Raw genomic sequence first — 12,185 nt, 5'->3', positions numbered from 1 at the left:
TGTCCTGCAGGACTAAAATTTGTTCATTCAGCATATCACGCACAAAGTTTTTCACAACTGTTCTGTCATGACAGTTCAAATGTTTTAGTACACACACCCTTCTCACGCTTGCATACGTTTGAATACTTCTATAAGGCTTCTATTCAGTATTTCGGGCCCTAAATGTGCTAATTTACATGCACGTATGCATGTTATTTTAATACATTTTCCAAAATGGTTTCTTAATGGTTTCCACTACAAATATCACCAAAAAAGCACACAAATATAGCCTAGCCTATCAATCATTAGAATTTAACCAAAAGAACTTTACTGTGTGTGTTTTTGGGACATATTAGGCTACAAAAAGATTTATTGGTTTTACCAAGCCAATGGAAGGTAAAAAATGACCAGACTTAAAGGAACATTATAGCTTTTATTAAAACTAATAAATTTCCTTTATTATAACTATTAAAACCTATGAAACCTACCTTTATAGCTAACATGTTACTAATAAAACCTATATATATAAATAAAGTTTATTTTTTTTATTTTTTCCTTTTCTTCCCTTCTTCTTCTTTTTCTTCTTCTTCTTCTTATTCTTATTCTTCTTCTTATTCTTCTTCTTATTATTATTATTATTATTATTATTATTATTATTATTATTATTATTATTATTATTATTATTGATGCACTCCTTTCTCCATTGGTGGCCGTATGTGAGTGGTGAGTATGTATGATGCCACTAGATGGCATACGTGCCTTAAACATATATTTAGCTATGTATATTCTCTTTCTGATAATATATTTTTTACACGACTTTTTTCGTGCTTCGCCAGGCAAAAACTCCATAAAAGTTTTAAAGTTGTGATTATTTTAACTTAACTGATCTACAACCTGTAGTGCGTGCCACTGTGTCTGCCCTTCTACCCACGTTAATTTCAATGTGGCAATAGCAAAAACATTGTAATTGAGGTTACTGTCTCTGTCCAGGTAACAAAGAATTCTGGCCCAGATTTTGCATAAAGCTGACCCAGCAGGCATTCATCCAGCTCTGACATATAGCATGCTGGTTTGACAGAGGTGTCACCGTCATTAAGGCGGCATGCAAGACATGGGCCAGATGTCAAATGTAGTGTTTGGACCAGAATAGATGTTACAAACTAATATGTGTGTCATATAAGTTTGGCCCATCTTGACCAACATTTAAAATACATTAAAATCATTTTTTGAGTAAAGAAAAGTTTTGATGCACCAAGTCATTTCCGTAACACCTTTATTTTATTCCAGAAAACAGTCAAGATTTATTAATTTATTGTTTCCTGTTTGTTGTAAAAATAACTGAGTTTAACCTACATTACATATCATTTATTAACCAAATTATTATTTTACAAATTATTTTATTATCTATTACTAACCATTACCATTATTAACGTGCCTAAAGTGCAGTGCTTCCTGGGTTTATCAATTTCATTGCAGTCGTGACACACCAAATATACATTCAAACAATGACCAAACATGGTCCAGCTGGCCCAGTTTAGGCCGAGTTATGGGTTATTAATTTGGCTGAGACTAGACCCAGATATGGTCCATGTTTGGCCCTTATATGGAAGCCAGACTTAGTCCAATCATGAACCATAATTCACTGCGACATGTGGGCCAAGCAAACGCTGATTGTGTGGGCCAGTGCTGGGCCAAATAAATTTTGCAATGTGGGTGACTACTGTTGTATAATGACTGATTGAATGAAGTAAAAGACTTGAGTCACAGCGTGAGATATAAAATTACAATAATGAGAAATCACGTAGTGCAAATGGATTGTTTGATGATATGGACAAAAACGGGGTCAGTGTTTTTTTTTTCTGTGTTTATTCTGTGTACACTACTAGACTACAGCATAGTTGGTCATTTATTATATATTCACATTGCATTAATTACAGACATTCAGACCCTGAGAATGCAACATTGTAAATAATTAAAAACATTAAAAAGTGACTGCAGTACATTGGTAAAAACAACCAGACAATATACATTCAGTAGGTTCAATAGATTTTAGTTCCGAGATCACAGTAAAGACAATGATGCATTATTATTTCAAACGTCATCAAATGCACCATTATTTTGAGAGCTCAAGTATGATAAACTTAATTAGTGTCCATGTGGATTGACTCTATGAAAATGCTTCCCAAAAATAGTGTATTTTAATAAGGTAGAATAAATAATTGCACTATAATATATTCTTGCTTTCTTACAGTACATTTGTGTAAAAGAACAATTATGGCCATTATTAACACACTTTTTTATGAAGAGAGAACAGAGGCGAAAGGAATGATGGATAATGTGAGAGAAATGGACAATAAAAACAGGTTAGATGTGCTTCTGAATCCACTGGAATGGAATTCAACAAATCCAGGTGGATTGCTGCTGCCTGTGGAACTAGTAATCCAGTCCTGGTATTGCGACACTCTGGCGTAAACACCAGGATAACCGGGCTCAGCACATCCTCGACCGAAACTCACAATGCCAGACTGAATCCACTGGGAGCCATTCCTACTGACCATTGGACCCCCAGAGTCTCCCTGCATTGATAAAGAACCAACAGTTATATGTCTGAAAACATACAATTAACTGACCAAAAAAAAAAAAAAGATGACAGTATGCTTGGGCAGTATCCAAATTTTCATACTGTCAAACCTCCTCCCTATTTTACCTTGGTATACGGTATTACTGTGAATAATAAAAAATTATGATGTAAGGCTCAGACAACGTCATCAAACTGTTGCCTTGTGTCTAAACCCTTCATAAACGAAATATCAAACAGTAATACTGAAACAATATCAAATTAATATGCACAACAATATTGACAACGTTTATTAGCAACAAATAGCAGTTTAATAGGCATAATACCTATTATTATTACTCTATCCCAATCTTTGTTTAACCAAAAGTTTACCAGATAGTGCAAGAACACCAGAAAGCAAATTGGGATCCTTTAGTGACTTAACTGGCACTTGCTCTTTTCAATATCTTTCTCTTTTGTAAAACTACAACAAATGGGGTGGGGGGAGGGGGGTGTGAAGAGTTCAGATGCAAAATGCAAAAACCTCTAAAAGCCGTTTAAAATTTTCTTCAAAATTGAGCATTTTTATCAGGCTCCATGTCTGTAGGTTCAGTAAATTCAAGTTTATGGCAAAGAATACACTTTGTTAAAGATCTTTAAAATGAAATTTCCATTGGAAATTTCAGACGCCACTTAGAGGTTTTTGCGTCTGAACTCTTCGTATATACAGTTGAAGTCATAAATATTAGCCCCCCTTTGAATTGTGTTTTTTTTTTTTTTTTTTTTATATATATATATTTCCCAAATGATGTTTAACAGTGCAAGGAAATTTTCACAGTATGTCTGATAATACTTTTTCTTCTGGAGAATGTCTTATTTGTGTTATTTCGGCTAGGATAAAAGCAGTTTTTAATTTTTTGTAAAATTAGTTCAAAATTATTAGCTCCTTTAAGCTATTTTTTTTCTATAGTCTACAGAACAAACCATCATTATACAATAACTTGCCTAATTACCATAACCTACCTAGTTAATCTAATTAACCTAGCTAAGCCTCTAAATGTCACTTTAAGTTGTATAGAAGTGTCTTGAAAAATATCGTCAAATATGATGTACTGTCATCATGGCAAAGATAAAATAAATCATTTACTAGAAAAGAGTTATTAAAACTATTATGTCTAGAAATGTGTTGAAAAAATCTTCTCTCTGTTAAACAGAAATTGGGGAAAAAATAAACAGGGGGCTAATAGTTCAAATTCTGACTATATGTATATATGCAGTATATACATACAGTGTGTGTGTGTGTGTGTGTGTGTGTGTGTGTGTGTGTGTGTGTGTGTGTGTGTGTGTGTGTGTGTGTGTGTGTGTGTGTGTGTGTGTGTGTGTGTGTGTGTGTGTGTGTGTGTGTGTGTGTGTGTGTGTGTGTGTGTGTGTGTGTGTGTGTGTGTGTGTGTGTGTGTGTGTGTGTGTGTGTGTGTGTGTGTGTGTGTGTGTGTGTGTGTGTGTGTGTGTGTGTGTGTGTGTGTGTGTGTGTGTGTGTGTGTGTGTGTGTGTGTGTGTGTGTGTGTGTGTGTGTGTATATAGATACATTCACTTTTACTTTAACATGTTCAAGTCAGTCAGCAGTTAAATATCACTATCGATGTGCATATAGAGTGACTTAAAGTCAAAATATACCCACTTATACTCTGAAATTTTGACTCTGAACACTTAAATTAGTTAAAATCTTACCTGACATGAATCTTTTCCTCCCTGATCTAACAATCCAGCACAAATCATATTGCTTGTGATCTCGCCTGGATACGCACGTTTACAGTCACTGTTGCTCACAATCGGGATCTCCACCTCCTGCAGTATGTCAGGAATCTGGTTGGCTGTGATGCACATCGGCAGGGATGTTTTAATGATTATTTACTGTAAAGTATTCAACTCTGTGGTATTTGCTGGCACATTTTCACTCACCTGCAGAACTGAGTTTCCCCCATCCAGTGACCCAGCTCAGTGTACCAGCAGCATAGGTATTTCCAGCAGCAGCCAGACACACTGGCTCAATGTAATCATTGAAAGTCACAGATGAATCAAGCTTGACCAGTGCTATGTCATTGTCATTGCTAGGGTTGTTATAGTTAGGATGATTGATGACTTGAACTACTGTCTTGGTTATCTGATAAGGGTTTGAGCCTGACTGGCTCTGTAGTCCCAGTTTGACCTTAACTGTACCTAAGGAGCTGCAAATAAAAGAAGCAAATATTAATTATTATGAGCTACTGTCTTTAATACTATTTAATCCATTTTATGGGTTCTTTGCCACCTTTGACTTGCTTTATGTGGTATCTAAATAGTCACAGGCTTAGATGATAAACATCAACGTCTACATTTTATTGGATGAATTGTACAATATTTCTGTCTCAGGCTGGAAACAAAGCTGCCGTGATGCCAGAAGGGTGGCATCAGAGGGGGGTCAACTTTTTTGGTAATGTTAGTTTGTGTAAAACATGCTTTAATTAATCAAGTGTATCTATTTATTTTGATGTATCTAGTTTACTATTAAAATGTATTTAGTTTTCAGTGTCATTAATTTTCTTGTCGGCTTAGTCCCTTTATTAATCCGGGGTCACCACAGCGGAATGCACCGCCAACTTATCCAGCAAGTTTTTACACAGCGGATGCCCTTCCAGCCGCAACTTATCTATGGGAAACATCAACACACACATTCACACACACACTCATACACTATGGACAATTTAGCCTACCCAATTCACCTGTACCGCATGTCTTTGGACTGTGGGGGAAACCAGAGCACCTGGAGGAAACCCACGCGAAGGCAGGGAGAACATGCAAACTCCACACAGAAACGCCAACTGAGCCAAGGTTCGAACCAGCGACTTTCTTGCTGTGAGGCGACAGCACTACCTACTGCGCCACTGCCTCGCCTATTAGTTTTCAGTGTTTTGAGGGGTATTTAGTGTATTCTGAGCTACAGTATAATCTGATTTGCTATGTTCAGAGGTTACTGTAGGCCAAATTATACAGACTGTGCAGAAATTTGACTTTACTTTTAGGCTGTATGTTGAAACAAACAGCTATTTTTCAAGGAAAGTGTCTTTTGAATACTTACGATGTCTATCTGTGCTGTAAATCTGAGGGTTTCCGACTTTTTTTTTTTCCTCTCTCATAGACTGATTGGAACAATATTGTCCTCACAATGATATGGACCGTTATAAAATGGTCAAATGTATGTTTATATTGGACTGTAAAACCCTTAAAAGTTAAGGTAAGTTAAACTGTGAACTTAATCCATTTGAGTAAGTGAAGCAATTTGAGCACAGTAAAATCTAATAAATGAAGAGAACTCTGAGTACTATAAAACCCAATAAGTTAAGGCAACTCAAACAGTTTGAGGAACCCGATTGCTTCAAACCATTTGAGTTAAAAAAAACTAATCTATATGAGTACTGTGAACTTACGTCCTTTAAGTTGAAGTGATGAGGTAATTAAATAACTACCTTCAACACTGAGTTCAGAACTCTTTTCAAATGAGTAGAATTAACCTTCAGTATATTTTAAGTTAACTACTCTCATTTAATAAATAATAATAATAATAATAATAATAAATTTTATTTATAATGTGCTTTTCTAAAACCCAAAGCGCTACAACATACAGAGAAATCAAGCATGCAGTAAATGTAAAGTTATAAAATATAAACACAGAATAATCAAGAATCTAAAAATGCAGTCCTAAAAAGATGAGTTTTTAGCATCTTCTTAAAACTAGCTAGTGTGGGAGCATTTCTTACAGAGTAAGGGAGACGAGAAGGTGTATACTGAGAGACAATGTCACTGATATAGGAAGGAGCTGTACCATGTAGAGCTTTATATGCAAGAGTGAGTGTTTTAAAAATGATACGGGACTGAACTGGGAGCCAATGCAAGCTATAAAGCACACCAGTAATGTGCTGCCGAGGTGGAGTGTGTGTGAGAATGCGAGCTGCTGAATTTTGAATGTACTGTAACCGTTTGATTAATTTAGCAGGTAAACCAACAAAGAGTGCAATACAATAGTCAATCCTGGAAGTGACAAATGCATGAATAAGTCTTTCAGCATCTGGTTGAGTGAGGTAGGACCTAATGTTCTGGCAAACATGCTACCCATTGACTTTATACTACTTTTATGCTGATGATACCCAAATCTACATCAGCTCAAAATCCAATCTGTCTGTTACTCCAGCATATATTTTTATGCAGCGGATGTACTTCCATCTGCAACCCAGTGCTGGAAAACAACTTTAAATTTAGTTTATTTAATTCACCTGTACTGCATGTCTTTGGGCTGTGGGGGAAACTGGAGCACCCAGAGGAAACGCAAGTGAACACGATGAGAACATGTAAAGTCCAAATAGAAATGCCAACTGGCCTGGGACTCGAACCAGTGACCTTATTGCTGTAAGGCGACAGTGCTAACCACTGAGCCACCATCCCACCAATTTAAGGTAATTTGTTGTATAAGTAAACTTAACTTACTGTTAACCAGATAACATGCTTTTACAGTTCTGTGGCATGTCCTGTTAGCATAACGGCATACATGTTCATGCCACTAAATATGATGCTAAGCAAAACAAACTGTGATTGGTTTCTTTACTAGTCAATTAGACACACTGTAAAACCCAACAGTCAACTTCATCAAATGAAATGAGTGTAGTTCACTCAAAATTGACTGAAAGTTAATTGTACTTATTTGAAAAGAGTTCTGAACTCAGTGTTGAAGGTAATGAGTTAATTAAATACTTCATTACTTCAACTTAAATGGAGTAAGTTCACAGTATTCATTTTTTTTTTAACTCAAATGGTTTGTTGAAATCAGTTTCCTCAAATGGTTTGAGTTACCTTAACTTTTTGGGTTTTACAGTGAACCACTGGAGTCCAGACATTTTTCTCTCGGTCTGAAGGTCTGGCTGTGAGACTAGTGTGTTAAAGTTATGTGGTTTGTTGGCAGTGAATTGAATCCATCCAGGTAAGCAAACAATAACAATTATCTCAATGTATTTCCTCTATAACTTTTTTAATCTTCATAGCTTTATAATCCAAAAAAGGTCCACATTTTGATAAATAAGGTTTTGGCAGCCATCTCAACATTAGGATATGATTAAATTGCCAGTTTCGAAATAGTTTGGCAACAAGCAGGAAATGTTCATTGGCCTGGGACATCACCGCATTGAACTGAAAAATGCAGTTTTCTTGCTACGCTTGCTACAAGACTTACTTGCCTAATTTGCATATGACTTATTTTCCTGTTTCCTGCACATTCAAAAAAGGATGTCTGCTTTTTGAAAATGAGTTTAAATATCACAATGCTTAGGCAACTCAATTGTTTTATGTTCAATCCACTTACAGTTGCAAGAACGATTAGGTTAAGTTAACAATGAAATTGTGTGAAAGCCTGCATTTTTTACAGTGTAATATGACTACATTTTCAGCTTACTCCTGGAAGCAGTGAGCTGCAGACAGAACCCAGTCTTTATTGATTAGACTCCCGCCACAGAAATGGCCTCCATAGGTGGGACTCTGAAGGCTGACTTGCCACGGCCAAGATCCCGCTCCTGCATTCTGTCCTCCTACAATTTTAGTGTTAAGAGGGGCCCGACCACAGACTGAGGAGAGCAAAAAGAATATGGGAAAGCCCATTAAAAAAACATTTAAACACAAAAGATATGCAGATTAATAGTAGGATAACTTACCATTTAACTGACAGAGTGAACCTATAAAACAAAGAATTAACAATTAAATGATGCAGAGTCTGTTTGTGTAACCTGAAACCTCACAGTTTCACCTTTTACGAAGGTGCTATAGCACAAATCTTTTGCACGAGGAAAGATTTTCTTTAAATCACAGTGATTGGGAATCATGATGTTAAGCAACTTGTTTGTCATGAATTAGTAAGTCAACCTGTTAGTCCTGTTGATTAAATTAGACGTTTCACACCATCTTAAGCAGTTACGTAACTAACAGCACTCACCAAGCAATTTTGTGTTGAACAGAACATCTAATTTTCTATTAGACATCTAAACGAAGACAGCTTGGCTTAAACAAGGCTAAACTTGATATGTCAGAAAATCTAATAGACATCTAAGAATAGCCCAAAACTAGACTAGTCGTCAAATAGACAGATAAGACAGACTTTATATGTGTAGTCATTCATTTCTGTTTAATTGATTGGCCTATTCTTAGACTTATTTTCACTGATAGCCCAAATGTAGCCTAGTTTATTCCAAGGCGAATATGTTTAGACGCCTATTAGACATCTATTAGACACCTTTTTAAAAGCAAAAAATGTTTGAGCAGCAGGTTTATGTACTTTCAGGATGTCTGTTTCTTTAAACAGACACTAGACAAATTACTGCATTACAGCATTGGGAATTTGTTTCTTGATATCTATAAATTATAAAACTAGATTATCATTAGTTGGACATTGAGATATATTTCAATCTTGGTTATCATTGTTCACTTTTAGTTTGTGTAATCAAACATACATTCACTGGATGTCTAAACCTCATGTTTGCTCTGTTTTCACATAGTATAGGTCAGGTTAGTCTGCTCAAGTATTTTATTCTGCTTCATAAAAAGCCTTTGCTATAAAAATTGGTTTATGATCTTTTATTTAACCTGTTGTTTAGCACCGAAACTCTACTCAACAACTTTATTTTACTGTGCTGCTTATGTGAATGCACTTTCAGAATTAAATGTACAAAAGCTGTCACTGAGGCGGTAACCCTTTTAAAAGGTACATTTTTGTACATGTAACTTTAGGGTACATTATGAATACTTCAGATACACTAACATGTATCACTTTAAAGTGTCTATATGGATTTGAAGCACAAAAAAAAGTGTACCTTTTGAAAAGGTACCATCCCAGTGACAGCTTTTGTTCCTTTATTTCTGAGAGAGTGTACTGTAAATACTGTTCACGAACATAAAGGTTCTTTATTGACATTGATGGTTCCAGGAAGACCTTTGAATATTCATAAATATGTTTTCCTGTTGCCCTATTATCAAAATAAGAGGCAAGACCGAAGATGGAAAGGTTCTGAAAAATGGTGTCTCTGAATGAACATCACATTTTTGAGCCATGGTTTTAGAGTGTATGTGTAATATGAGATTTTAAACAAACAGACACTACTGCTTGTGTGTGCAGCTTGTGTGAAACAGGTCTTACAGACACTTTTAAAATTGTCTGCTATGGGAAAACAATGGTTAACATATATTAAGTGTCAATGTGACGTGTTGGAAAAAAAAACACTTTGCAGTTAAATCTTGGACTCTTTAGTCTCTCATCTACATTAGAAACATCATTCTTTATTTTAACATCCATGTATTTTTTCCATCACACACACACACAAAAATAAGTTTTCTATATTATTAAAATGTTTTCATGTTAAGAAAAAGGGGTCTTGTTCACTGAAAGTTTATTTGGATAGCCAAATAATGTTTGTCTGTTTTGAAAATCCTTTAAAATCTTTATTTGAGAGCATATTAAAAAATTATGTTGACCACTTGTAGCTAAGTCTAACTTATGTTTATTTAAAATGGCAAAACATTATTTTTATTATATGTACAATAGTAAAATTAATAATAAAGAATGTTATGACGTATCACAGTGTTTATTTTTATTATTATTTTAATTTAGACTTAATTTATTAAGTCGCCATCTTTTGTGCTGATTTCAGTTCCCACTCGTCCAAAGTAAAACCTGAGATGCTTTTTAAATAGTATTCGAGCATATGCAATAAACCTATCCATTAAGAAAAAGTAAACATACAAATATACTGAGATTGAGAGCGAGAGGAAATACATCTGTAACACTTAATAATAAAATTAATGAGTTGGCTACAGTAGCAAACATGTCAAATCAAGAATTGTTTAACTATTTTAATAAATCTTTTGATTTTAATAGTGTATTTTAGTACATGTTACTGAATGAAATTGAGCTAAAGTAATGGATAGCTGTATGTTTAGTAACTAACATTACTAAAAATAAATACATTCATTAAAAATAGCATATATTGCTCATTGTAAATAATATGTAATGCATTAACTGTTAACTATTGGAACTTATAAGTAACTAATATATACTACATTTGTAAAAGTATTCCTATGAAGGCAATGTTTGTGTTAACAGCCCTTTCAGGCAACACGAGTTACAAAGTTCCTTAGCAACAATAACTCAACTGTTAAGACATTATTAAAGCATTTTAAACAACATAAAATGTCCCAAGATCTTACCTGCAATGTTGACTAATAATGCTCCAACAACAGTCAAAGCTGTGTTCATCTTCATATTTGTACTCTGGTCTGGCTCAACACTGCTGTTTGCTCTCCCCTGCCGTGGCTAATGAGATGTAAAGCAGGTAGTGTGGCATTCATCAAGTTTTGACCCCCCCCAACCTCCATCAGACTCTGACTCAGCTTTTTATTTTTTTAGATGCTTTATTTCGTCAGTATTTACAATACACACCCCGGTCACCTTTACAGGTAATTATGCGAAGGATTACTTATTGAACACAATCAGTTCAAGGTCCCTTCTCAACCTGTTAACACATTACATTCTTTCATGTGCACCATTTTTATGATATGGTTTCTAATTTAGTGCCAAGATATAATAGTGGGGTTAGACTTATAACTTGTCTTACATACAAAAAGAAAGTCCTCCAGGGTGAGTTTCTTTTATGGTAAACCTGTTTCTCTGCCTTGTGTCTCTTATACTTTACATATGAAATGGAACAATAAAGAGACGCAAGGAGTGATTCTGATAATTCTTCTTTTTATTAAATTCATTTAAAGGATGTCTGTGCTGGTGTCAAACACAAGAAATATATCTGTGCTATACTATTGTTATTTTTCAGTAATCACGAACACTTAATAAAAAACAAAAACTTTTTTTTTTCTGGATTGTCAGCATCATTAGAGTGTTTAGTGTCACAAAGTTGATCAAAAATCATTCTGACATCTCAAACATTTCTCAGACTGTAAAAAGTTATCATTTTCATTCAATTATTCATTTTCTTTTTGGCTTAGTCCCTTTATTAAACATGAAAAAATTCTTTAGTACTTTGTAATAAATGCTGTAGCGTTTTTAAACCACACATTAATAAAACGCATCTATCTATTAATTTGTTTTTAGCATTTACATTTATTTGTTGTGGCAATTCTGTAGTTGCAGTTTTAATACAATACTTATTGGTGTAAGCCATTTACCCAATACTGAAGTTTTGGTATATTTAGGTATATTATACTACATTTATATATTAATTCATTGAATGAATGGAATGAACCGCCAACTTATCCAGCATATGTTTTACACAGTGGATGCCCTTCCAGCGGCAATCCAACACATGGGAAATCGGTTACATTTTCCTTATAAAAAGTGAGTAAACTTGTTGCCTTAAATTGAAATGTGAATAAAATTGTTGTAACTTGGACAGGGTGTCTACTGGGTCTTAAAAAGTCTTACATTTCAAAAACTACATTTTAAGCCTTAAAAACTATTAAATTAATTTAAAAATTGTGTTGTATTTATTATCACCCCTGAACTATTAGCCCCCCTGTTTATTTTTTCCCCAATTTCTGTTTAACGGAGAGAGGATTTTATCAGCACTTT

At 34.7% G+C, this 12,185-nt stretch overlaps 1 protein-coding gene across 1 annotated transcript; it reads right to left on the bottom strand.

Moving 5' to 3' along the window:
• Positions 1 to 1,828: 1,828 nt before the first annotated feature.
• Positions 1,829 to 10,921, bottom strand: zgc:123295. The gene is made up of 6 exons (NM_001037562.2): positions 10,811 to 10,921; positions 8,269 to 8,289; positions 8,013 to 8,181; positions 4,496 to 4,761; positions 4,265 to 4,407; positions 1,829 to 2,555 (listed from the first exon to the last, which is right to left on the bottom strand). Exons 1-6 carry the CDS (start codon positions 10,863 to 10,865, stop codon positions 2,277 to 2,279), a joined length of 933 nt encoding a protein of 310 aa, NP_001032651.2. The 5' UTR covers positions 10,866 to 10,921; the 3' UTR covers positions 1,829 to 2,276.
• Positions 10,922 to 12,185: the final 1,264 nt, after the last annotated feature.

Source organism: Danio rerio, chromosome 3, assembly GCF_049306965.1.
Source record: "Danio rerio strain Tuebingen ecotype United States chromosome 3, GRCz12tu, whole genome shotgun sequence".
Taxonomy (NCBI): domain Eukaryota; kingdom Metazoa; phylum Chordata; class Actinopteri; order Cypriniformes; family Danionidae; genus Danio; species Danio rerio.
This window is presented reverse-complemented; position numbering and strand designations above follow the sequence as displayed.

Excerpts from the sequence above, each read along its gene's own strand:
- zgc:123295 (NM_001037562.2), bottom strand. The coding sequence starts at position 10,865 with ATGAAGATGAACACAGCTTTGACTGTTGTTGGAGCATTATTAGTCAAC. Across the intron at positions 8,290-10,810 it reads ATTATTAGTCAACATTGCAG|GTTCACTCTGTCAGTTAAAT; the intron begins GTAAGATCTTGG and ends TTTGTTTTATAG. Across the intron at positions 4,762-8,012 it reads GCAGCTCACTGCTTCCAGGA|CTCCTTAGGTACAGTTAAGG; the intron begins GTAAGCTGAAAA and ends TTTTATTTGCAG.